This window comes from Trematomus bernacchii, unplaced genomic scaffold (genome assembly GCF_902827165.1).
Source record: "Trematomus bernacchii unplaced genomic scaffold, fTreBer1.1, whole genome shotgun sequence".
Lineage (NCBI taxonomy): Eukaryota > Metazoa > Chordata > Actinopteri > Perciformes > Nototheniidae > Trematomus > Trematomus bernacchii.
In genome coordinates, this window is record NW_022987803.1 from 1717091 (window position 1) to 1744440 (window position 27350).

Consider the following 27350-nt stretch of genomic DNA (forward strand, 5'->3'; position numbering starts at 1 on the left):
CAAGTTCCTTTTCAAACCATTTATGATCACTGTGCAAAGCTCACTGTCACAACAGGGAAGCTGAAATAAGGATCAAGCGTCCTTGATCCTTATTTCAGCTTCCCTGAGGCAGCTCAGCTCAAGAACAGGGTAAACTACACCTGAAGTGGACATGCAGCGATACACATGCAATAGATGTAGCTGTGCTTAAGTGTGACTTTGTGCTGAATCATACTCATTATCATTAACCACTGAATTTGATTGAAAACTTCAAAAACATAATAAACCAAGCTCCTCTAACAGCACTGAACATGTGAAAGCATTGAGGCCACGAGAGTGGACATGTGTTTTTGTTGTTACAGACCAGGTGATTGCCATGCTTTCACCTAATAATAAGCCTTATAATGATGATTAAACAATATCATTATTTTTGTCGTAGATCAACACATTCTCCATGAGCTGGAGCGGAGGAAGATCCTGGTGTTCACGCCGTCTCGCTGCGTGAACGGGAAGAGGGTGGTGTGCTACGACGACCGCTACATCGTGAAGCTGGCCTTCGACTCCGACGGCATCATCGTGTCCAACGACAACTACCGAGACCTGCAGACAGAGAGCCCGCAGTGGAAGAAGTTCATTGAGGAGAGGCTGCTCATGTACTCCTTCGCTAATGACAAGTAAGACTGACAACATACAGGCAGGTGCTGCTGCCCCCCCCCCCCCCCCCCCCCCCTCCAACAGAACCACAAAAGTGACAAAGACTGCGCGTTCAAGATTTCGACATCTTTTATTCAGTATAAAGTCATTGCCCACACAAAAACATTAAAATACTATCATCGGTGTTTGTTTTAGTGACATCATTGTTGTCAAAGACTTAGTTACAGTTTTCTTAATTATATTATTGAAAAAAAACATTGACCCAAGTTACAACGCAGATTTTGCTGCTACACTATCAGATATTGTATTATAATAACAAATGTTTTGGAGGGGGGTCACAGGGGGGTCCAAGTTCAGTGTTACAGAAGCTGATCATTTTTGAGCAAACAAACTCAATGACACTTAAATGACTGTTAAAATGCATTACATTTTATATCAAATCCTGGGTCGCGGAACATTAACCGACTATTCCTATAGGCATGATAAATAATCACCATAAATGCTTTAAACTAATTCTTGTTGCTGTCATTGTGGCATAAGCAGTTTTCTAGCGCCATATTTTATCTGCCTAATTTTCACTGTGATCTTCCTTGTGATCTGATATGAAGACTGGTATAGCCTATGTATTGATTACACCTGCAAGTCAGTACAAAAAGAAGCTTGTGCCTCTGTTCAAATGTGTCATGAAAGCAACAGGTAGTCTTTAAAATGATGGTGAAAAATCAATAGTATGTCCCACGTCTGCCTGGTTAATGTCGCAGGACATAATGTATGTGTGTGGTTGTGTTCTAGTCACTTTGCGTTCTTGGCTCCCCTGCTTGTAAAAACGTTCTTCTTCTCGCCATGAACTGTTACTTCTCAGGTTAATCTCGCTTCAGCCTTTGTTACTCTCTTAAGAATGAGGTTCTTGTTCCAGCCCAGCAGATTGTTGGTTCAAAATAGGAACCAGTTTTCGGGGCCAAGAGCCGGCGCGCTGTATAGAGATTTGCGATCGGCCCCGGTTCCAGCCTTCAAACCGCTTTGCTGTAATAGAGATAAAAGTGAGAGAGCAGATTGAAAATAACACGGTGCATTCCCTGCTGCAGGTTCATGCCTCCAGATGATCCGCTGGGGAGAAACGGCCCCAGCATCGATGACTTCCTGTTGAAGAAGCCGTGGAGCCCAGACCACAAACTGCAGCCCTGTCCTTACGGTCAGTTCACTCCTCAGCTTCACAACAACAGACCCAACACTGCTCAGCTTACACCCTCCTTCTCTCATGGGGATTACAACTGCACAACAGCGGCAGCTCGCTGCAAAGATTGTACGGCTTCATTTGTCTGCAGCCATGCTAACATCAGCATGCTGGATGATGGAGAGGCATGTTTTTTAAGAGGGATGATGGTCATAAAGTAAACCATTCATATTAAACAAAAACATATGAAAAGTCAGGATCACAAAAGTGATAAGGACACATCTTCTGATAAAAAAGTGTGTGTCAATCCAGGTTATTATTCATGGGACAAATGAATACTGCTACTTGAGACACGAGAATGGAGTTTAGAGAGGGTGTGTACGACAGGACTGGTTCAAACAGCCTGCTAACCTGCATCTACACTGACAACAAACACAAACCAGAACCCTTCCAAAATCAGCACATTTTGCTTAATGCAAACTAAATAGTAGAAGACAGACAGCAAATGTAGCAAAGATTCAAGTAGACAACTGGATCATAAATCCAAGGCGAGTTCAGGACTTTGTAATGCTCTTAATTCGGAGTGGAGACTGATTCTGGTCTCCAGAGCCACAGCCTGCCGACAGTGTCTGCTGGCTGAGAGGAAGCTGGGTCACACTCCATGTGTCTGTGAAGCGTGTGTGTTTCCAGCACACACACACATGCAGTGTTCTTCAGGTCTACAGCTGTGGAGCTCATAACTAACTTATTTTCCTTCTTTCAGGAAAGAAGTGTACTTATGGAGTCAAGTGCAAGTTCTATCACCCGGAGCGGGCCCACCAGTCCCAGCTGTCTGTGGCCGACGAGCTGAGGGACCGAGCCAAGAACACACACTGCAGATACAGCTCCCCCAACCCCCCTCTCAGCACAGACGACCTGTCCCTCAGGGCTTCACCCAGCGAGCTCTTGGTCTTCCACAGAGACACCAGCAGCCCCTGCAGCCCCCCCAGCCCTTGCCTCCGCCTCTGCCCCAGCCCTGAGGAGGACGAGGCCTTCAGCTCCATGGATAGCTCCATGTCCAGGCTCTACATCCAGGACAGTGTGGAGCGCCCCCCCCCACAGCTACAGCAGCGGAGTGGCCAGCTACAGCCACGACGACTGCTCACTCTCAGGCTCCTTCGGCGATTTCTACCCCCATCACCACTCATCAGTGCCCTGCCTGCGCCCTGTGTGCAGCTGTGCTCATCCTCAGACTAGATCGTACCCCCACCACCACCACCCCCCAGCATGGGGCTCCTGCCCAGCTCTGCTTCCACATAACAGGGAGCCTCCTGTACACAGTGCAGAGCAGCAGTACAGACGGGGCCCCGCTCCACAGAGGGGGGCCTGGCTGCAGGGCGGAGCCAGGAGCCCGGCCGCAGAGCAGAGGGGGGGCCTGCGCAGCCAGCTGAGCACCCTGTTCCCTCAGGGCGCGGTGGAGCAGGTCATGAGCACCCACCCTCACATCTCAGACGTGACCCAGCTGATCTCTCTCATCCAGAGCTACAGGAGCAGCCACGTCTCCTTCTAGATTACAAACCGTCTCACAACCCTCAGGCACAGAGAAACCTGGAGAAAGGGAACAAGGCTTCTTCTCTTAAAGGTCACCTATCATGCTATTTTTAGGCAATAGCATAGGTCTCAGATATATACAAATATATAAAAAACATGTCTATGAAGTGTTTTGCTCAAAATACCAAACAGATCACCCATTCTAGCCATGCCTCATATCCCTCTGTTTCACTTCCTGTTTCAAAAGTGCTGATTTGGGGAATAAAGCTTTAAAAAAAAAAGCTGAGCTCATGCGGGACCCGGCAGCTACTGTCTAAACTAAATACTGCGGTGATGAAACACCATATCATGGATTATCAAGGATTATTTCTGAAACAGTATGGAGCTCAAAGGCTTTCTCTCTTGCCGGTTATACCACAAGGTGAGTTCCTTTTTATTTCCAGCTTCTTCACACACATGCTCTCCAGTACAGGTTAGCTCTGAGTGTTAGCGATGCTAATGTAAACACCGACCATATTACGTCCAAAACAGTCGGGCATTGTTTCTGATAGCAACTTTCTGATAGGGCCGTGGGTCCACATTTCAGATATTACGTCATATCGGACGCAAATCTGGATCAGCTCCGTTGTACCTCAGTTTTTAGAGATTTGGGTACGGAGGAAAAGAGAGAGGGTTTTATTTTCTGATGCTGCGTGAGTTCCCTGACGCACCGGGGACACATGTTGATGTAGAAAAGACATCAAAAAGTGCATTTTGCATGATAGGTCCCCTTTAATATACTTCATACCATGTCTCTGTGCTAGAACACATTCACAACTCACCCTGTATTTCAAGCATTAAAACATGAACATGTAGCAGACTGAACGCTCTTTCTTTAGTGTAAAAGTGCAATGCACACACTCAATTCATGTTACTTATTGTAGCAGTAAAAACATTTTAATAAAGCAGCATGTGTTGTTTTCTTATGTTGCCTCAAAATGAGGAACTCTGTTATACTAATGTGTACTTTTTGAATATTGTGAAATAAAAGAACGCTGAATATTTGTCATTGGTTCACATATTACCCAGTCCTTGTAGGTGCGTGAGATACGTAAATAAAGAACATGTGTGAAATAAGATTGAATAGAGCTGCTGCTGCACTAGTCTGCAGCTCCACCCGTGTGACAGATTAAGATGAAATGAAAGCTCCAGGTATCTGGCCATGTAAAGGATAAGACAGAAGCACAGGTAGAGCCCAGTCATACCATAATATTCACATAAATACAACAACTTTCTGAAGTATGCAAGCATTAGAAGCTCTGAAGGTCAGCTGCTACTGGACCAGGTCAGACTGAAGCAGCCTGCTGCAAATCCTCCACCATCAACCCTGTCCCAAAGAAACCAAGGATCAAAGGTCTTACTGACTACAGCACCCCCCCCCATAACCTCTGGTTATGAGGTCTTTTAAGGACGACCCCCCTCCTGGACCCCTTGCATTTCGCCTTCAGGGCCAACAGGTCTGAAGCCAATGCAGTCACCATGGACCCCCCGGTCCTCCTGCAGCACCGGGACCCAGCAGGACCTAGGCCAGGACCCGGTCTCTGCTACAGGACGAGCTCTCCCAGCTGCATGTGGATCACAGACTTCCTGTCTGACAGGAGCAGCTCAGACTCCACCTGCAGGGTCTCAGTGTCGGAACTAACAGGACCTGCTTTGGTGACAATGGTATATTCCCATGAATGTCCCAATCTCAAAGTAGATTGATCTCCTTTTCTTTTGTAAAGAACGGTCTGGTGGTCTGGTTCAGGTACTTCAGGGTCATTTCACTCCGTTAGGAGCCTTCCTCTGAAAAAAAGAGCTGTTATTTGTTATGGTTGTTTCCTGCAGGCTTTATAAACCTGGACTAACTTTGTTACCTCTGTTGGAATAGAAATGTAAAAAAGGAAGTGAAAGGAAATGGTTGATCGTGGCCCAAAACAATAACGGCTTTTTTTTCCTTCTTACCTAGTGGACAATATTTTGTAACGGTGATAATGTCACATTGACACTAAAAACATTTTAATATTTCGTAACCTAAAATCATTCAGCATTTATAGCTATATCTCTCGGAAAGAGAGCAAAGCAGTTTTATTTGAATGGTAACACGTTGAGGACATTAGCTCAGCAGAAACACACTCAGGCGCCTGATGAGTCAGTGATGTAAACGCTAGTGAAGGGACAGTGCTGTTATGCAGGTTGTTTGCCGTTTAGTTTGTTTTGGGATTTATGGCAGAACATACTGGGGTTTTCAATACCCAAGAAATGCACCATTTTGAAGCTTGGAAAAATAAATGATTGTGTGATTGATAATGATATACATATCTAAGATGCTGTTATTAATACGCAAGAAATAAATAACAACAAACTGGTGTAAGGAGCCATTATTAAAGTGCAGTGGATGGATATTATAAGAGGTCTATATAATGGAAAAAATGACTTAAGACAACTTAAGAGTGAGAGAAATTGTTTTTACCTTTGTTCTAAGCTAAAAGAAGCCACAAATAAACATGTGAAATGTTTTTTGTTGAATGTACAAACAACTCAATACAAATAAAGTCAAAAGAAATAAAGAGTGGGGTGACCCAGCATTCACAAGCTGAGGCTGACGCTGAGAGGAAGCCCGTTTGATTCCAGCAGCTCCTGGAACCCATGCCGCCATCTACTGGATAAAAGCAACATCTGTATCACAAACACACACCAAAACAACTCAGAATAGATTTTTTTAATTATTTTTTACAAATAACTTATCTGTTACAAAGACAGTTTTCCCAGCTAAAATCAAAAAAACACTTTAGATATCCAAATAACTTTTTGTCAATTTAATAAAACATGAATAAACTGCCTCTTCACACCAAGGTGCAGATGAAGATGGAAACTGGTTTCTTTGAAGAAAAGTATGGCGTAAGTGCTTAAGAGACAAGAATTCATCTACTTTTAAATGGGTTTCAACAACTAACATTTTGCTTTGATAAATGGCACTCGGATGTGACAGAATAGATGATCAATACAAATTCAATAGTTCAAAAGGCACTGATGCAAGGCAACATTTCACAAGTGTGGAAAAAACAAAACTAAGTAACTACTCCACAGTTAAGGTAAGTTAATGACAATAAGTAAACTTTAGAGACACCCTCATCAATAAAAGCTTAGGAGGATGAAATGAGCCAAATAAAAATAAGAGTATACAAACTGGACAGTTGTGTTGTGACCTGCTGTATATGAGTATTTTTTACATCATAGGAATACTTTGATCTTCGTAACCTCACAGGACTCCATCAGCTGCAGAGCAACATGCCACTATGAACCAAATCAGCTGTTTCAGAGCTGCAGTCACTTCCTGATGGGACTGGAGGATGAGTGTCTCTTTGCACTGAGGTGAAGCTGTCCCCAAAACATCAAACCTACATTCCAGTTGTCAGATAAGATGGCAGTGTTTCATTTTGCTTTTTGACCCCTCCCCTCCCCCGACAGTCCTGAAATATTTGGCGTCCTGAAAAAAAGAAAAAGAAGCCCTCCATAGCCTTCTTCTTTGCTGCTGTGCGGTGGTACACAGGAAGCTGGGCGTCACACGAGCGCTGAGCAGACGCAGCTTCATGATGACTGCAGGGGTCTTACTCTGTTCCTCTCCTTCTGCAAGGCTTCATGATGACTGCAGGGGTCTTACTCTGTTCCTCTCCTTCTGCAAGGCTTCATGATGACTGCAGGGGTCTTACTCTGTTCCTCTCCTTCTGCAAGGCTTCAACTCTCACAGAAATCAAGTCAAACACTTAGAAAGGGAGCATGGTGCTTATTTGTTTGGAAGAGGGAAACGAAACAAGACAAAAACATTAATAAAGTCTATAAAGCTATACTTACAGGAAATATAAGTCATAGTGTGAGGAGGGAGGCTTTCAAGGCACATTCTAAAAGTATGTACAGTTAAAAGCTCAAGGGGAGTTTCTGCCTCCATGTACTGTACACAAGCATGCAACTTTCTTTCTTTTGATTAACTCGTGACCCAAGGCACAGAAGAGGGAGGACAAGAGGCACATGAGAGTGGCAGTTAGCAACACCCCCCTTTGACATCCTCTACAGACAGCAAACACACTTTAAAGTCCTCGATCAGTCCGTCAGGATTCCCTTCAGATGGAGAGCAGTGGCTGAACAGGCCACCACAGAGCAAGAAGAACCCAATGTAATCAACAAAAGGCACATAGGTACCTATGTGTGGTGTGTGTGTGTGGGGGGGTGTGTGTGTGGGGGGGTATGGGTGGGTGGGTGTGTGTGTGTGTGTGTGTGTGTGTGTGTGTGTGTGTGTGTGTGTGTGTGTGTGTGTGTGTGTGTGGTCACACTGCTGGGCCACACTTGTAATACTGTAAGTGGGAGCAGCGAGGTATCCCAGGATAAAGTTTCCCCCGCCCCCCCCCCTCTGAGTCTCTCAGCTGAGGTCTGGTCCTCCTCTGTGAACACCATCCTGTCAGGCCTTCAGTGGGAGCATTGCAAAAAAGGGGAACAGGACGCATGATGAGCGAGCCCCGTACCAGTTCATACGATGAAGAAACCGAAGAAGAACAAAGACCTTCTCTCTGGTGTTATGGTGCAGACAGGATGGCAGAGGAGGGGGCCTTGTAGGCTCAGAAGTGCCGCGGGAACTCGCACTGTTCACAGCGGTTGAGGGCGGGGTGGTTGAGGAAGGTGCAGGCGGTGCAGCTCCACTGCGTCCCCTCGTCCTCCTCCTGCTCTGCCAGGGGCTTCACTGCCTTGGTGCCCACGTCTGTGAAGAGGAGGACAAGTCAGACGCTGTCCACCAACCGACCCAAACATGGACATCCAGATCATTGACATTTGAAGCTGTGATAATAGTCTAGTTGCCAGCATAGTGAACCAGTACCCCAAAGTGTTATGGTAGAAATGTATAGTAGGGTACCCAGCACATAGAAACTGCCGGATGCTAACCTGCATATGTTGGCCAATTTGTACAATTAACATAAGTTGCGTTAATGAACATGAATGAATGACCATCTATAATGCTCATTCATGCTAATTAACACAACTTGTGGCGTTCCAAATGGAATACAGCAGGGCGGCAGTGAGATGATAGACAGAAGGGCTTTTTGGATATTTCTGAAATAGAAATAAGTTTATTTTTCCATCTTTAGTCTTTGCCTCTCTATTGTGAAATACTGGTGAGTGTTACCTTGTCATGGCTCTAAAAGTATTTAACTCAATCATTTCCAAACTCAAACACCTCTGAGCTAGTTAGATTCTTTTAGAATCTTATAATACTACAAAGCATGGTTTGATCAATTCCTTAAATGAGGTGAAAAGCAAGAGGTCATCAAAGACCAAGTAAAGTGTTCAAAATGAAGGGAGGAGGAGAAATGAAAGGTCTGACAGAGAGGAAGGAGCAGACAGGGGGCTCAATGAACGAGAGGCAGGCAGAGGGAGGGGTGGGAACTCATTTTGGAGCAGAAGAGATGATTTGTTTACACATGTCAGCAGAGTTGGGTGTAACGCGTTACAAAGTAACGCGTTACTGTAATAATATTACTTTTGTCGGTAACGGAGTAGTGTAACGCGTTACTTTTATAATTCAGTAATCACACTACAGTTACTAACATTGCCCCGACACGCGTTACTTCGTTACTTTTATAAAATCAGTCATAATCACACTGACAGACAAGAGGGGTTTCCGCCGCAGGTTTATATGTACGTAATCTGCGCGACTTGCGCGTCCACATCTCCACGTGCAGTGCTGCATAAACATGGCTGAGTCAGCGATAACTTTCGAGGGGTGGAGGTATGCCCATTATTTTGAGTTCGTCCGAAGAATAGACAGGAATGTGACGGTGAGGTGCAAACTGTGTCCAGGCCAGAAGCTGTTATACACTGCTGCAAACACCACGTCAAACCTCAACAAACACCTGCAAAGAACACATGCTAAGGTGAAGCTAATAGCTAAGGACCGGACCCCCGAACCCAGAGTGAGGATGTTGTGAGTCGCCGCCGCAAGAATTTGGAGGACCGGTAACCAAAGCAGAGATGGACAGGCTTGTAGCATCCTTCATAGTAGAGGTAATGTTGCCCATTTGCACAGTGGAATCACCATCGCATCGTTCAGAGATATACTGCGCAAAATACAGATAGCAGGAGACAGAGGACAGCCATGGTCAGAGCTATCTGGATCAGTCTTATGCGACAATGGAAAATGAACTAAAGAGAACATTTGAAACTTTAGCAGTCTGCGTGATCTGCCTGTAGGGAGGGGCGGGCCGGCCCTGAGAGTAAAGTCACGAGTAAAGTAACGAGTTACTTTATGTAGAGAGTAACGAAGTAGTGTAATATATTACTTTTTTTTTTAAAGTAATATGTAATATATTACTTTTTTTTAGTAACGCCCCCATCTCTGCATGTCAGTCAGCAGGTACAGTATGATAGGCAGCATGCAATGAATGAATCAATGAATGGGGGATATTACAAGAAGACCACCTCATGCATGGATGGACCTAAACCAGGGGTCGGCAACCCGCAGCTCTTTAAGCCCTCTACTCTGGCTCCCTTGAGTTTAGACAAAAATAAGAAGGAAATAAAATAAAAATATTTGTAGGACTATTTGCACGGTTGAAAATGTTTCGTATCTTGTATTTTGAGGTGATACTGTGACACATACAACATTTAAAAAAACGCTTTTAATTAGGTCAACTAAAAGATGCGTCACATCCTGCTACGGTCCCGTACCACTGGCACCAGCGCCTTTTCTTGCAGGCGAATAACCTGACCCCCGGCTCGATGAGCGAACTATGGATACATCAAAGAAACAAAAAGTATCTGAGGAACACAGAGGGTTTCATTCTGCGTGGTTAGAGTTATCTGCTTTCACAGCAACCGATGCTGGCTTACCGGTATGTTTGATATGTGGAGAGAAGTTATCAAAGGTGCTGCAGCCTTTACGTATTGGAGGAGAAACACGGAAGAGGAAGACAGCTGACGATCTTCATCATAATTCAATCAGTTAACTCTTTTTAGGGTGCAGCTATATGTTTTATTTATTTCAAAGTGGGCCCATTTGAATTATATTCATTTCTTCAAATGTGCAGAGGACTCCCCAAGTGCTGTGTTGATTTATTTTAAAGTAGGCCTTTGCATTTTTTATTCTCTTTATAAGAGTTCTTTTATTATTAGAGGTAAATAGTTTTCTATAATGTAATAAATAATAAATGCAAAAAAACTGTAGTTTTTGTCTATGATGTAACAATATATACAACTTTACAAGCTATCAAATATGTTTTGCGGCTCCAGACAAAAGAAATTGGTGGAAAAGGGTGCAAAATGGCTCTTTTGGTCAAAAAGGTTGCAGACCCCTGACCTAAACACACACATTTCCATACAGTACATGACATGCAGCTTTTTCTCAACTTACCAAGAGATAAAGTACCTTTGGGTTTGGGTGGGACAGGACCGAGGAATCCAATGTTGTCATAAAAATTATGGATTGCACTGGGATTAAAGTGTGGTCCTGTCAACAGATGGAAACAGTGCATTGGCATTTTTCATTGAGCTATGAAGTCAGCCAACTGTGTTGAGCTCCATGTTTTTTTATTCAACATGTCACTGGGCCGTCCCACAACAGGGAACTCAGTGAGTACTATTCATTCATGAGGCCTGTGGGGTCAGTTTCTATCAGCAGTGGAGTACTGCCAGGGGGCCATAAATCCCTTACCAACCAGCAACAGGATGCAATTGAGGAAGAGCTGGTAGTTAGCGGCAGAGTGTGTGTGCAGAGAGGATGTGAGCAGCTGCACAGCTGGACCCGGTCTGACCTCCCTACCTACGCTTCACTTTATTACTCTGAATGCTAGTTTACAACCAGTGATAAGGACACATCAGAGAGAGACTCACCTCTTGTTTGAAGGAGATCAATTTCTTTGGTGAGGCAGTCAATGTCGATCTGCAGGGACCTGTTTTTGCATCTCAACTGCTTCATTTCCTCAATCTGAAACGGGGAGAGATGGGGGGGGTCAGCAGGTCAGCCATCACACGCAGGCGGGAGACAACTCAAGCCCTCAAAACTCACCTTTTCACTCTTGCCTTCAACTGCTAATCTTTTAACCTCTAGCCCCTATTCCACCTGGCTTATCACTTTATTTTATTTGTTGATATTTTCTCTACTGGCTTGTAAAGCGTCTTTGAGCACCAGTAGAAGCGCTATATAAATACCATGTATTATTATTATTATTAACTCTGAACAAAGGAACGACTCAGCTCAGCTACAGCAGCCACTTTCCCTCTGTGGATGCAAACTGTTAAAGTTTCAAGTGAGTCAGCTGACTCAGCAGAAAGCCCGGATCACGAGAGCTCTCTACAAACTCTCAGCCCTCAGTGTGAGACATGGCCACCTCAGACTTCTTTCTTCTGTTGAACTGTCCCTGTTTCAGCTGAAGGAACAACTGTGAAGTGAATCTAATAAACTGTACGCTTTGTCAGTCTGAAAATATGGAAGTATATCAGAATGATAAATTGGCCCCGTGATGTTCACAGGAGCATCCATGTGCAGGAAGCCAGAACATGTAATGTGGTCCAGATCTGGTTTCTTCTCTTGAGGCTTTATCTGTCACTAATAATCAGCAGTTATGAAGAACATCACAAAAAACTGCTAATAACAATCATTTGGAGCTTGTTTTTAAAATTGAGCTGCAAATGAAAAATGAAACATTTGAATTGGCCATCGGGGCATCCGTGAGTGTATTGGTTAAGATTCATTCTGTCCATCAATTAGAGCAAAAAGGTGGTAATGGCGCTGACGAGAGATAAGGTGTTTCTTGCTTACAGAAGGGATTGTGGAGGCGGAGCTGGATCTCTCCAGCCGTCTCCTGGTCAGGTCGCTCTCCATCTCGTTCACCTCCTCTTTTAGCTTCTCCAGTTTCTTCTTCTTCAGCTCCAGCTCGTGCCACAGCCTCTCCATTCGTGCCTTCTGATGGACCAACAGCGCTGGAGAACACACACACATGCAAACACACAGTCGGTACTGCAGCAACCATTTACCAGTGAACAACCACTCAAAGATGTCAACATCATTTAGCATGATGTTTAATTCAATGAGGAACATTTAGTCACATCTACACATTTTTATTTATAAAACTGTCCAATCTGGTTATATTTTCTTAACGTTATTCATATCATTTATAAAATCGCAACATTGTCTATAGTGTTTTATATTTATACTTATTAATACTGTTCATACCGTCATATGTATATCAGGGTTCATACACTTTTTCACCAATGATTTTCAATGACTTTTCCATGACTTCTCCATGACCTTTACCTCATTTTCCATGACCAAAAAAATGACTCTTTCTCAGCGGTACCACTGAAAATGGTTTATTTGAACATGGAACAGGAAAATCAGGTCTGCATATGAAACATGTTGTGCCTATCTAAAACAAATCCAATAGGCTTACTAGCTTCTACAGGCTAAAGCAACTCAAATCTCTCACCAGCAAAACACCTCGACAGTTAAATGCCATTTTACGTTTCATTACTATACGATACAGTATTTATTATCATTAGAGTATTACTATTTCGGCGATTAGATAAAATATAAATGATATTTGATGCAACTTTAGTTACATTTCCATGACTTTTCCAAAACTTTGGGAAGAATATTGTTTTCCATAACTTTTCCAGGGCCTGGAATTAGCATTTTGAATTTCCATGACTTTTCCAGGTTTTTAATGACCGTAAGAACCCTGGTATATACTTTTAACTAGACATTTCACTGCAGTTTACTGCTTCTCTTGCACTTATGGTTAGATGCATTTCATTGTCCCAGTACTTGTGTGTAATCTGTGAAATGAGAATCAAGTTGGATTTAATCTAGGCAAAGAAATGTAAGGAATGTTATAGACACCCCAACATTAGAAACTGCTGAAAAACAATGTCATCAATGAAATAGGTTGTGTATATTGGCACTAACACTTTCAGATCCACCACAGGGTGTTCTACACACACTAGTCAAACCAGTTTGGAGCATAAAGCAGCTTGGTGTAGGAGACATCAATCTGCGTGTCTTCACCTATTGTGGTAACAGCCAGAGATCAGACTGCTGCAGGCACATTCTGCAGCAACGTTTCATACAGAACCTCCAACGTGCACATGTTCTGCTCAAGTCTCTACAGCATGTTTCACATCATTCATCAGAGTTCCTGCTTCTGTTGACAGGCCCCAACACCTCCTACACACTCAATGATCAACAACTCTCTCTCTGCTACACACAAACACATGCCTCTTTACAAATCATGGGGAGATGGACACTTGATCTTTGTCGAAATGTCCTGGTACTGGACATGTAAACGCAACATGATGCACATGACACCACAGCATTAGTATTGGATGCTGCTTTACACCCACTACTAAGACCATCAGTCATATTGTTAGAGTTTGCATTATTACTATTCTTATAAGTCTTATTTTTATAGTTGTGATTCTCTTTATTAGTATTTTTGTATTGTTGGCTCATTGCCATCCTCCTGGATCCATATTTTGTTTATGCTCAGATTATTATTTTGTGATCTAGATTGTCTATGTTGTGATAGAGACAGAGGGTGACTGAGGCAAATGTCTAATTGGTGATATTTGGTTATATTAATACCATTTGGATTTCATTGATTTGAGTACGATACTGTTTAGGCCAATCTTAGAAATGTTTGTCATTGAAAGTAAGCTGTGCAGCTAAGTGAAGGACAGGACCCTGATCAGACGGGCCTCTCGCCTGCTGTCTATTTCTCATCCTAAACTACGCACCAAGCTGCATTTATGTTATAACTATTGCTGGTCAACAATTACAATTTTTTTTTAAATCGCAATTAAACGCATTCTTGTGTGCAAAAATCCATAAGGAATTCAGTAGTAGAATCAAGTAGTGTATTGCACACTTTTATTTGAAAAGTACTGCTATATGAATAGTGCAATAACAAATAAGGTGCTTTTTAACAGCAGTATTCCATTAACACAGTAGCAGTTCAAATATTTATTGTAAATCTCAACTTCAACATGAATGAATGTAATCAAATAAAATATAAAACCCAAGCTATTTGCCACTGCCAGGGCTTTAACGTGTTATCTAGTTTTTCAAAGAAAAACAAGTTCCCCAAGTCCAGAGATAAGAACATTAAACTTCGCATTGGTTACAAATAACTCTATCGACTCCGCCGTCTGGAAGAGATGTCAAATGTCCATGTAAGAGTTCGGTACCTTCTCCATGTTTCTGTACCCGCCACTTGCTCTCCTCTGATCCAAAGATCAGCGCATCATTCCACTGAGCCACAGCCTCCCAGAGTTAATTGACCAATACATCAAATAAAACAATTTACAGTGTCCAGCAGTGTCTTAATGTCTGCATCTGGTTTTATTTGATTCGTCCTAAAAGACCTAACTGACTGGTCTATGGTTGCTTTTCAAACGCGCCTTCACTTGCCAGAACCAGGTCATTCCAATAAATCTGCTTCCTTCCGCTTACGGTTATACAATCATGTTTGTTTAACAGTTATGTGGTGACAGGCGCGTCTTTTCAGTTCACTTTTCCAAGCCTGAGCAGAGAAAGGATGAAAACAGGGGTCTGATTAGGGTCAGCAGCAGTGGCAGCATGCCCCCCTGCTGTGAAGCCCCTCTTGGTGGTAGTCACTGCAGTGTAGGATCCACAGCCAGTGACTCACACGTAATACAGTCAAAAGCCCAAAAAAGGGGTCGGACACGTTTGACTCACACTACAGAATTCAACAGTCTCGGGGGTTGTCAGAGCAGACACTCACACTGCCGTCACTGACACACTCACCTCTGCTTTATCTGACAGACATGCAGAGCACTGTCTACACTGAAAGAGCATTACTGACCCACTGCTGGCAATACAAAACCCTGCTTACTATCACTCAGTTAAAATGGCTCTAGGAACTGGTATCTTCTCCTTTATCAATGTGCACTCTTTCGCCACTTGACATTTGTTAAACAACCAATAAAAGTGAAGCAAACAGCTCTGAGACATCAGATGATGTAGGTCAGGGGTCTCCAACACGTCGATCGCGAACTGGGCAGCTTTACAGTAGCTCGCCGCTCGCTCGATTATCGATTATAGCGTAGTAACGTTGCTTCTTGATTTTTCAATACAATTACAATAAAGTTTTTTTATTTTAGATTTTTTTCTGTCACAAGAATATCAAATTGGTCGGTGACGCAGAGATCAAGGAACAGACATGACAGCGGCACAGCGACACCACACACAAAGCAGTTTGCCTTATCCACCAACACCATTGTAGGTGGACCATTCTTGCACATTTTGTGTGTTTGGTCCAAGCTGTGTCGATTACTTTGTATTTAAAGATGTTATCTGCAGACTGGTGTGCATGAGAGCTGGTCCATGTGTTTGTTGCATTCAAGTGCTCACCTTGTGTGTACGCAGCGTCGTCAGAGCCCATGCTGAGTCGGCGCGGCTCGCTCGGCCTCTCCCTGTGAGGCGACAGCGGGTCGGAGAGGTGGAGGGGGTCGGGCTCAACAAAGTGGTGGTCAGCGGGGAGGCTGAGGAGGTTGTTGGGCTCAAAAGTTGGGGACACGACTCCAGGGGACACAGCCGGGGGCTTATTGGGGGACACTGTGATTTTAAAAGTGTACTTGGTGTTGGGCTGAGTTACCACAACACGTGGGGAGGAAGCTGTGCCTCCCCCTCCTAAAGAGGCACGGGACTTAGGTGGATGGTGGTGGATGTAGGCAGGGCCCATGCTCACTTGGCCCCCCATGTTCCTGGCCCCTGAGGGTCCCTGCATGGGAGGGTTGGCTGAGATGTAGACTGTGGGAGGGTTCCTACCACCACCACTATCGTCGCTGGAGGCATTGGCAGAAATGTAAAACTTGGGCTGGGATCGAGCGCCGGCAGGGGCCAGGGCCGCCTCCTCACAGGCCGCTGGGGCCGCAGCAGGAGGGCTGGCAGAGATGTAAACAGTGGGCTGGCTGCGGCTCAGACCGGGGCCTCCGATGGACAGAGGGGTGCTGGGGACCGTAGCCACCCCAGTTGAAGTGGATGAAGAGGAAGGGCAGGAGGAAGAGGCGGAGGAGGAGCGGGCCCCGCTGCTCGTCCGCAGCACGGCTGTCGTGGTCGTGGAGTTGTTTCTCTGAGGGGATTCTAGTTTGATCTCTATCTGATTCTTTCTGGGGCCGGTGGAGATGTTCTGGATGTTGTACTGACTGATGGTCGACAGGGAGGTGGGCATGACGGAGGAGGAGGAGGAAGAGCACGAGGAGACACCAGAGGAAGAGGCCTGGCTTGCAGTGGGAAGAATGCAGGGGGCCTGGGGGTTTGTGGGGGAGCTGATTGGCATGTAGACATGAGAGGTCTGGTGCTGTGAGGTATGCGAGGACAAGGCGTGCTGAGGGCCAGACCAGGTGCCCGACAGGGAGGAGGGGTGTGAGATCTGGTAGATCTGCTGCTGGGGCTGGGAGGTGGGGCTGTACTGGGCCCGGCCCCCCTGCGGCTGGTTCTGCCGGCTCGCAGCAGACTGGCTCACATAGGGCCGGATATAGATGGAGTTACCCTGTGGACTGTTGAGGCCCGACGGGGGCCCGCCGTGTATGTGCAGAGAAGTGGGGGTGTTGCGTCCTGTCTGAATATGGGGGGCTAGCGTCACGGTGATGGGGTTGAAGCGTGGGGTCTGCTGGACACCCATAGTTGTTCCTTTGACACCCAGAGGGTAGAGTCCTAGGTGTTGGGGGGGCTGCGGTTTACGGGTTGGCTCCATCACACCAAACACATTGATGCTGGAGGGCACCTGCACTGGGGCTGACTGTGGCTCCTGCTGAAAGAAGTCACTGTTGGGGGCCTGTCCTGTCTGAAGGGGCCCGTCACTCAGGCTGTGGGCCAGAGTCCGACTGCCGTTCATTCTCAGGCTGTCCCGAACCGGGGCCAAATGCACATTCTGAGACTGCAGGCCCAGGTTCAACTGGGTCATATGATTACGAAGCCTAATGAAGCCGGGGTCGTCGGAGAAGCTGAGGTTTCCTTCTTCACTGTACAGGTAGCCCGGACTGACCTGGGACAAGTATTCACAGCAGGCGTCCAGGTTGTTGTTGTTCTGAAGGAAAAAGAGAGAGAATGAGCTTATATCAGTGTCATTCACACCCGTTTTTAATCAACAAAGAAGTGTGATAAAGATTTGTACAGAGCGGGATATTGTTGAAAAATGTCTATTTACAATGAAATGGTTTAACTTGCTGCTTGTCACGAATGGACCAAATCTGCTGGCACCAATAAGTATCTACAATGAGCGAAAGATCATCAGTCTGGTTTTACTTTCTAGGAATCATCTTTACTGGAGTCAGATGGGTGAACTTGCCCACCTGCAGAACACACTGGGAGACAACACCCTCTGGGACTTCAGGGAACTTCTGGCGCAGGTCATGCAAAACCTGAATATCAATCTGGTGGCTTCCCTGGGCCATTCGTATGTTGCCAGGTCAGGACTGCTTGTTCTGTTAAGCGCACTGGGGCGTCAGGCGTGGCAGCAAGGTGCCTTCATCTTGAACATCTTCTAAATTGTGACAAGAAAAGATAAACATTTGATGAACTTTTCTCCATAAACAAAAAACACACCAACAATCAAATATTTCTATATACATACTCAGGAAAAAAAAGTCTTCACAGAGTCATGCGATCTGAGGACATCTTTGTTTTGTTATTATTTCATCAAAAAGTGACAGGGACGGGGTCAATGTGGTTTATTGCAACTTCGCTCTACAATACATCAATCGGACATTTGAGTTGTCAAATGAATTATGCCTGGGTGATTTCAAAACATGTTACATTAATGCTAGATAAGAATAGATGGCATATATTTCAGAAGCCCTCCTCCTCTCAGAGCTCCTAAAAAAGGAGCAGCAGGAGGAAACTGCCTCTGACTGACTACTGAGAAAACCAGCATTTCTTACTGATCTTAACATCCATATTCACTTTTTAAGGACACAAGGGGAGCCACAGAAGTCGGATCTGGAGAAATGATAAGCTCTGCACTGCAGCACGGAAACAGAGCTGCAGGGCTTTACACTGTGCTCGACTTCTGAACGTTTCAGACAAAGAGTCCAGTGTGGGGTCAACTAGTTAACACTAGGGCTGAACGATTCATCGATTTTAAATCGAAATCACGATTTGAAATGATGCAATTATCAAATCGCAAAGCCTGCGATTTTGTTTTGTTTTTAATTGTTTGTTCTTCTTGTGTGTCAGTCATCCACACCGATCAGAAGTGCTGTGCTCCACATGTACCAGTCATTGTTAACCAATCAAAAGTGGCCCATGATAGAAGGTGATAGACAGATTGATCCAGTCACCTGCCAAGTATTTTTGAAATACTTTTCCAAATGGCTTCCAATGGAGCGTTCCTAGATGGTTTGGTGAAACAAACCACCTTAGTCAGGTTAGTAATGCTCCATCACATGTTTTACATCTATTACAGGGTGAGTCTTAAACTGAAGCTTGACTTTAAAGCAACCCAACGGAAGTTTCATGTAAGTTTAGTTCTTTCACTCGTAGCTCTGGCTGCGGGGGTGCTAGAGACGGGAGCACGTTGATAGGACCTTCCTAGCCGGAGATATGGCCGCATTTTACAATAAACCTCCGTTGGGTCGCTTAAAAACAAATATCGCAAATTGAATTGCAATTGCTGTCAGAAAAATCGCAATTAGATTATTTCCCCAAATCATGCAGCCCTAGTTACCACTGGTTCTAACCCCAACCTGGGTTTAGTGTTACACTGACCAATCTATTTAGACCAGAAACAGTAAATAATATCAGTCTCATAATCATCCCAAAAAAATAAATGGACAATTATTGGAGAGTGTTATATAGTCACCAAAATGCTGTTGGAAAGGTTATTTAAGATAGCTGAGAAGACATTATTTAACAGATGTCTATAGAAATGTAAATCACATGCACCTAATAAACTGGCACGTTGGCTAACGGATCCACATGCTATGCATGAGATATATGCTAACCTGGTATCTGGCCAAGGCAACCACACTATTTTACTAGTAGCCACTGTGCAACTTCCTTACGACGGGCAAAGCTTGGCATGCCTTGCAGTTTTGTGTCATTCACTCATTAGATCAGGGATTCCATCTGGTACACACTCACTGGTATGAAGCTCACTTCATAAACATTTAGCCTGCTATACTAAAAGGGGCTAGAAATACAGACATACATGACGTGGAAAAGTCAAGACAACTTGAAGGTTTAAGTGCAGTGTTATCCCACACTTTTCTTTTAACCGCACTCTTTGGAAACATCTTCCTGTGGGAGGTTCAGATATGCCATTCAAAACATTGTGACATACTGCACAAAGCACAACCTGTTCTACTCCATTGAGATCCATGCAGTATGGAAGAAGCCACTGGACAACAAAGTAAATGCATCATAGAAAGGGAATGTTTAGGCTATTAGGAAATGGCTTAAATGTACAGACACTTGAATACACTTCTGAAAGGAAAGGTTCAAGAACACTGTCAAGCATTTATCTGAGCAGCTGTGCTGCCATCTTAACCAAGCTCTAAGGATGTGGACTGCCATAGCTGAGAAGTGGTCAATTGGTTTTGTAAAACATCTCTGGACAGTGCCGGACAACAGAAGGAGGATTGATTTGGCATTACTGTCAATAATAGGACACCAGCTGCAAGGAGCAGCCCCAACTCAGAGAGAGCGACCTGAGCTGCCTAGACAGATATGTATCAATCTAAATGACCCACAGTGGGCCGTAAGAAGGGAAGACCATGCTTAATTCAGACACTGACCGTAGAAGAAAAATATTTGTGTACTTTCTGAGATACTATCAACTTAAGGAACATGTGAGAGAGACAACTCATCAACATCTGGATCTAGATCGGACATTGTTTTTTTGTCTTTTGCAATCAAAGGAAATTGAACATTTCGCAAAATCCTCCAGCAGATGAAGTCCACAGAAAGTCAGGGCGTTTAAAGTATTCCACTTCACACTGTACCTTTAGAGCCTAGTACATGAGGAGTTTACAGCTACCTGTTTAAATGACAGACTAGGGTGCATCAGTGCACAGAGCCAGAGAACAGTCCACCACTGAGATGTGCTCAGGAGGCAGGGCAGCTCAACCATTGTGGGAAAGGAAATACATTGGCAGCTGACCCAGTTATAAGTCAACAGTGTGGTTAGATTGTTTCCTGGCTTCAAAAACAAAAGGGTCCACACCTCTTCTCTGTACGTTATTATAGACCCATGTGTATGGGGTGGCTCCAAGTGGGGTAGATGAATACCTGCTGTCCCTAGAGGAGCTGGTGGAACAGAGCCTGAGGCAGCAGAGATAGACACAAAGCTGCTATTGCTGAGGCTGTTACTCACCGTGCCAAAGCATTGACCCACAGTCCCACTCTCATTTCTGGAGTAGCAGCGTGCCATGCTCCATCAATAGGCTCATTCACTCTGCCAGAGGGAACCAGCCTAAAAACGTCCAGATTAATTAAAGCCTAAATAAAATGTACAAATAATCAACAGGAGACTTTGGCCGACTTAAGAATCCAACACCTGGAGCCGTGGCCACTGTGATAGCCAACACAGGCTAGATGCTGTAAACAAAGGGGCTACATATTACTGGAAAATAAAAAACATGTCCTGCCATACTCTCTTCAGCGTGCAAGACTGGGAGTTCCTATCGTGGTTGTTTAGGACAGCACTGATCTTGTTTAACCAAATCTTCCAACCAATTTGTGGAAATGGCCCTTGAACTATGATAAACATTGAATACAGTGGAAACTTCAATCAGAACATTGTCTGCAGCTTTCATGAGCAGCCCAGCTACATTACATCAAAGGTCTTACTGCTGCGTCTTGCAATATTTCAACAAGTAAGGGACTAATTGGCAGTGTTTGCTGATGATGGCTGATCATCAGCCCCCCCCCCCCGTCTTACAAAGTAGCTGGACATGCTTGTGTTTGTTACTATTGCATATACACTGACAATCATGTTCATATGCATGCCTTACTGCAGAAAGGCATACAACCCAAGTAACTTCTGAAAGCTAAAAAGGACAAATATCCAAATGTTAAAAGAAAATTATAAACGTTCAAGTTGTCTTGACTTTTCCACGTCATGTATGTCTGTATTTCTAGCCCCTTTTAGTATAGCAGGCTAAATGTTTATGAAGTGAGCTTCATACCAGTGAGTGTGTACCAGATGGAATCCCTGATCTAATGAGTGAATGACACAAAACTGCAAGGCACTTTGCCCGTCGTAAGGAAGTTGCACAGTGGCTACTAGTAAAATAGTGTGGTTGCCTTGGCCAGATACCAGGTTAGCATATATCTCATGCATAGCATGTGGATCCGTTAGCCAACGTGCCAGTTTATTAGAACTGATGTTACTTTTGATGTTATTTTAATTAGACATCTGTTAGATAATAGCCTCTCAGCTAGATTAAAAATAACCTAGCCAACAGCATCTTGGTGACTATATAACACTCTCCAGTACTTTTCTGTTACTTTTTTTGAATGATTATGAGACTGAGATTATTTACTTAATTTTGGAACTAAATAGATTGGTCAGTGTAACATTAAACCCAGGTTGTAGAATCAGTGTTAACTACCACACTGAATTTCTACACACTTGTCCTTATTATTAACAAAACACTTTGGAGATGTTGTAAAGGAAAAAACAACAAACAAATGAAAAAGATTATATGTTGATGGATCAGATTTGTTGGACTTCATCATATTTCATGATTGACTGTCGACCGGTTTCAGCGGTGCAGATTGCCTGGTGGAAAAAGCAGTCCCACAGAGGGAGAGAGACTGTATCTCATGCCATTCCTTCATTTTCTGTGAACCACTTGTATACAGTTGTTAAAGAATGCAGTTTGATTCATAGATAAGTTCATTTACATTTCATTCTCATTAATGACTGAGGAACCTTAGGCCATTGCCTCCTTGCCTCCCACTGAGTGAACTATCGCACAGGCTTTGCATGGACACTTTACAAAGGGAAGGCTAATCTTAACAGAAGAGCTTTTCAAGTCATCACAAAAGCTGTGACAGTCTGAATCAAACAGATTTCCTACCACATTAATGTCACGAGTCTAACTAAGATAAACTAGGAGGAATCGTAACTGTGTCATAAATAGAAACATGAAACCGATTGTCTTAAAACATTCTGAAACTTAAAAAGGTCAGGCAGAGCAGAAATTGTTATCAGGTTATGTGAAAAATTCTCCACGTTACTTAGAGAAGTACATTTGGGACAAAAACATTTTCCTTTAACAATTTAAATTCACTAAAATGAGGACAACACATTTGGTAGGGTTGCACATGAAGCAGTTGTTTTGTTCAGGGTCTATAGAACAGGAACAAGCCACACTACACAGAACCCAATTTGCACTCAATTGTGCCATGAAGCCAAGCCTCACATACCCCTTTTCCACAAGTTTAGTTTAGTTCCATGCTGGCCCCAGAGCCACATCACGATGTCTTTGCAACAATAGGTGCATCCCACCAATAGCATCCACGTTTCCCCTTACTTTTGTCTTTTTCATGCGTAAATACAAAATAAATGAGTTTTAAAAGCAATGACACAACCTTTCCTCTGAATGGTCATGTAAAGACAGCAGCAGATGATCTCAGCTCATCAGCTGTCAGTCAGCTAAGGCCCCTTTTCCACCAAACCGGTTCCAGTGCCGGTTCCGGGCTACAGCCTGATTAAGCTCTGGTTCTTCCTGTTTCCACCGCAGCGGAGCCGCCTCTAAGCACCGAAAACCGGTTCTTAGCTGACCCCACTCGGCTGCCCGGAAGAACCAAGAACCAATACTTCACGCTTACATCGGGGGGCGGGATTAACCTGATCAACAACAACAAAATGCCGCAAATTCTGTTCAGCAACACACACAACTACGAACCAGGATGGATGCCAGTAAATGTAAGCAGCATGGACCGCTGAAGAGACAAATCACCTCCTCTGGCTTTGGTCAACGCAAGAGGTACAGAGGAAGTTGGATGGCACATTGCGGTCTAAAGCTATTTTCCAGCAGCTGCAGCGGGGGTTGGCCAACTCCCGCTGGATACCACCGGACTCTGGAGCAAATAAGCAACAAGCTAAAAAAACTCAAGAATGACTACCAGGATCATTGTTGTTGTTGTCGATATGAGGGATCTTCGCGCCGTGTGGGTGTCATAAGAGGCACGTAAACGTTTACGTGATGGCGATGACACAATGACGCAGCTCCACTCAAGCTCCACTCAGGCTCTGAGCGGTGGAAACACAAGTAGTGCTACAGAGAAGAACTGGTTCAGCACCAGAAAAGCAAAAGAACGGTTCTTGAACTGGATCCGGTTTGGTGGAAAAGGGGCATGAGATGGTTTCCTGTAATTAAACAATCGTCAAGGCCAAGAGCCGGCACCACTTTATTGGAAACACAAAAAACTGGTTGTAATCAGCACATGCTCCAAACTGGACCTATAAGTTCCTTGTGAAAAAGAGGTTAAAGTCTACACAGAGCTGGGATCAGCGCTGCAGGCAGGATGCTCCACCTGTTGCCTACTATTAAAACTGGATTTTGACAGTTTTTGTTTGCAAGCTTGTGTTTATGTGAGTGGTGGGGGTTTGTTCTTTGGTTTGGTGAAAAGGTGTATGTATATATATCGAACTGGTGGTATTTTATGAATAATAGCCGTTAACCGGAATTTATCCATTTGTCCGGTAAATTGAAATCTTACCGGTTACGTTGACCGGCACAATTCTTTCTAACGGAAACGCTGGGTGGGGGAGTGCGTGTGCAGGAGATCGAAAATGATTCAGCACCACAGCCGGCGGGTGGTTTATTGGAAGCAGGCAAGGGCACAAGCTCCTCGAGGTCGACTAACCCCTCCCGAGGCACTGTGGGAAACTGGGAGGTCCTAGAAACGTGGAACTTTTTTCCTCTGTAAAAATCATAAATATCAGTTAAAAGAAGCTGCATGGCTACTTGTGTCTGTCTTTGGGCGGCAATCGGAAAGAGGATAGAGCTGTAAGTAGATTAAGTTGCTGGGCGCTTTCTGCAGCTTGCGTGGCTGTGTGTGAATGTGTGTGAATGTGTGCTTTCTTGGGATCCGACACTATTCTCCTCCAACCACCCTCCCTCCTAATTTGTTATCCTCCCCTCTTCCTCCCACACCTTCCAGCACAGGATTTCTGCTGGCAGTAAAAGGCTGAGCTCATCAGGCAGCTTCTAAAAGAAAAACTGTGTGTGTTTCATCATAGATCCTGACAGCTGCTTTCACCTGCAGTCACCCCCCCCACCACAGCAGAAAGTTCGATCCTAAGGCCTGATCAGGGTAAAGGCTGAGGAGAGGCTGTTGGCTGAGAATAGCAGTGGGTCAAGACCCCTCAATCGGCTGTGCAATAAAGATCAAATAAAATAAAAAGATTCCTTCCTCTGATCCTTATTGAGACAAATATTGTATAGTTTTACTTCTTCAAATTTCTACTTTTTAAATGAAACTGTCTGACAAAGGAATACCAATCTGTAGTTAAACTACTCACCCCTAAACATATATATTTCATAATATAATTGTTTTAAAACATAGTAAATCTATAGCAGTAAAGCTAAATGTATCAGACATATTCTTATCCCTAACAATTCATGTTAGAGAAAAGAGGATTTCTTTACAGACTCTTTGATAAAAGAATTTGAGACATAAAATAAAGACAATGTCATTACAGGCTTTGTGAGAAAGACTGTAAAAAGGATAACAAAGCATTATAACACATTTCTGTCAAACACCACCAACAGAACCACAAATTCCTTTAAAGCCTAACCAAGCTCCAGACATGCCCAAAGCACCTCCACTGTGAGTCACCAGCCCGCTCAAATCATGTTACTCCAGTACATACAATCGCACAGAACTATTTTTATCAAGGCAATGTCAGGATCCATGCTCCTGATCAAAATGTTTAGAAATGATCAACTTAGCAGAAGGGGCAGCTGTTGAGTGAGAGGCTGTGCACCGATCTTTCCCCCTTCCCTGCTTTCCTTTCCTTTCCTTATGTCAGGACCACAGCCTGAGCCAAAAATAGAAACCTCAGCAACATGAAAAGCCTTATCCTAAACCACTAATCTTTTCGCATGGTGTCCTCAGAGAAAAATTAAATTAAAAAGAGGGTGTGACCAATGTACAAAGCAAAAATTAATAAGTGAAAAGAAAGCATGTAACAATGAGGGCCTCAGAAGGGCTCTGTGCAGTTTTTCCTTACATTGTGGAAACATTCATTGCCAGCTGACAAGCCCCAACACAGTCTCTCATTGAGCGGGAATAGTAAGATCTATAAGCTAAAGGTTTAGCTTACAGGTGACATGATAGAGGCTTTTATTCCAGCCAGAACACATTCAGCAAAGCAGCACTTTCCAAACTTTGTGATGCTGAACATTACTTTTAACCTTTTTTGGACAGCCTTTATTTTTTATGGAAGGAGGCAACCCCTTACAAACACTGCTGGCATTCATTGCAAGTAGCAGTGTTCTTCCAAACACTGCCACAGGCCAGGAGGAGGGTAGAAATTCAACCAATCCAGACTGAGACAATGGGAGAAAAAACCCACCATGTGAATCTGTAAAATGGGTACATTAAGCAGTGGGATGCATGTCTGAGCACACATCACCGGAGAGCACAAAGTCAGCACAGCACTAAACACTCTTGGAAACCATTGGCTATGTATTCCATATTTCTTCTAGTTACTCCCATCTTGGCACTACTTGGTGGATCCTGTAGTATTTGGACATATTTTTGTATTGTCTCTAGGGAAAACTCTTATTGGAAAACAACAAGCAAAACAACAAAGCTTCTGCTGGTTGAGCACAGAGACATTTCGCTGTCTCCTGAGGAAGCTGACAGCTCCAAGTCACTAAATCCCCTGCTCGGTTTATATTTGCTGTTTATTTTATTTTATTTTGTATTTGATTCTGTCTATACTTTATCCACCTTTTACATATTTGAATGCCTGAACACACTGCTGCTGTAACACAAACATTTCCCAATTTGGGATCAATAAAGTATCCATCTACCGTCCCTCTCACTGATTCAGCCAACTCTGTCATCATACAATCAGTATATGAAAAATAGAAAACCCAAATTATTTAGAAATGTAATAAGAAAGGGGTTTACTGTTGTGTATTTACAAAAATGGGTTGTTTAGAAAACAACAAACACATATTTAAAAAAAAAAAGGTAACTGTTATCATAGGGTTAAAAGGTAGGCTGCAACCAAGCACCTTTTTTTTTCTCCATTGTTGATACAATTATTTTCTTCATTTATTGATAATCAAATGGTCCCAATGCTTGTTTTGTCCCGCCAGCAGTTTTGAACCCTGGACATATTTAATTTAAAAAAATAGAAAATAGAAACAAGTGTGGTGGAAATGTTTGCAATGCACTGGTCAAAGAGCTGTCCTTCTGAGTTTTAATCAATTTAAGTCTTTAATTAAAGGGGACCTATTATGCAAAATGCACTTTTGTACGTCTTTTATACATGAATATGTGTCCCCGGTGTTCCAGGGAACTCACCAAGTGTCAGAAAACACAACCCTCTCTATTTTCCTCCATACCCAAATCTCTAAAAAAGGGGCTGCAACGGATCTGATAAAAACTGATCCAGATTTGAACACTGTCCTGACGTCAGGACAGTGGCGCTACGGCTATTGGGCCAACTCCACCAATCAGGAGGATACAGCCACGGCCATTGCCGTTCGAAAGCGCTGGAGACGCTGTAGTAGTGTAGTGCCAGGCCTGTAGATGGTGCTGTTCTCACTGAATCTGCCCTTGCAAAAACAGGGCTAAAAAATGTCAAATTGAGCAAAATGAGGCATGGCTAAAATGCATGATCCGTTTGATATTTTGAAAAAAAAAAAGTATAAATATGCCTTATATAGGTATGGTCCTACACTATATTATTCAAATATAGCATGATAGGTCCACTTTAAAGTTATTGTTGTTCATTTA

General features: G+C 43.8%; 2 protein-coding genes across 7 annotated transcripts in view; one reads left to right on the forward strand and one right to left on the reverse strand.

The window, feature by feature from the left end:
• Positions 1-3514, forward strand: part of LOC117498308 (endoribonuclease ZC3H12A-like) — a 10497-nt gene extending 6983 nt beyond the window's left edge. Inside the window, 4 exon segments of the mRNA XM_034150319.1 lie at positions 419-653; positions 1719-1825; positions 2571-2893; positions 2895-3514. Coding sequence (XP_034006210.1) covers positions 419-653; positions 1719-1825; positions 2571-2893; positions 2895-3356 — 1127 coding nt within the window. The 3' untranslated portion in view covers positions 3357-3514.
• A 2548-nt stretch (positions 3515-6062) lies between these two features.
• Positions 6063-27350, reverse strand: part of tab2 (TGF-beta activated kinase 1 (MAP3K7) binding protein 2) — a 39499-nt gene continuing 18211 nt past the window's right edge. For 2 of the 6 annotated variants that reach the window (XM_034150321.1, XM_034150320.1), the window contains 7 exons: positions 17714-17904; positions 17569-17631; positions 15771-17448; positions 12162-12322; positions 11234-11327; positions 10755-10850; positions 6063-8108 (listed from right to left, as the gene is read on the reverse strand). In XM_034150321.1, coding sequence (XP_034006212.1) covers positions 7969-8108; positions 10755-10850; positions 11234-11327; positions 12162-12322; positions 15771-17448; positions 17569-17631; positions 17714-17815 — 2334 coding nt within the window. In that variant the 5' untranslated portion in view covers positions 17816-17904 and the 3' untranslated portion in view covers positions 6063-7968. The remainder of the gene's footprint in view (positions 8109-10754; positions 10851-11233; positions 11328-12161; positions 12323-15770; positions 17449-17568; positions 17632-17713; positions 17905-27350) is intronic. The other 4 variants (XM_034150322.1, XM_034150324.1, XM_034150323.1 and 1 more) reach the window with 4 other exon arrangements.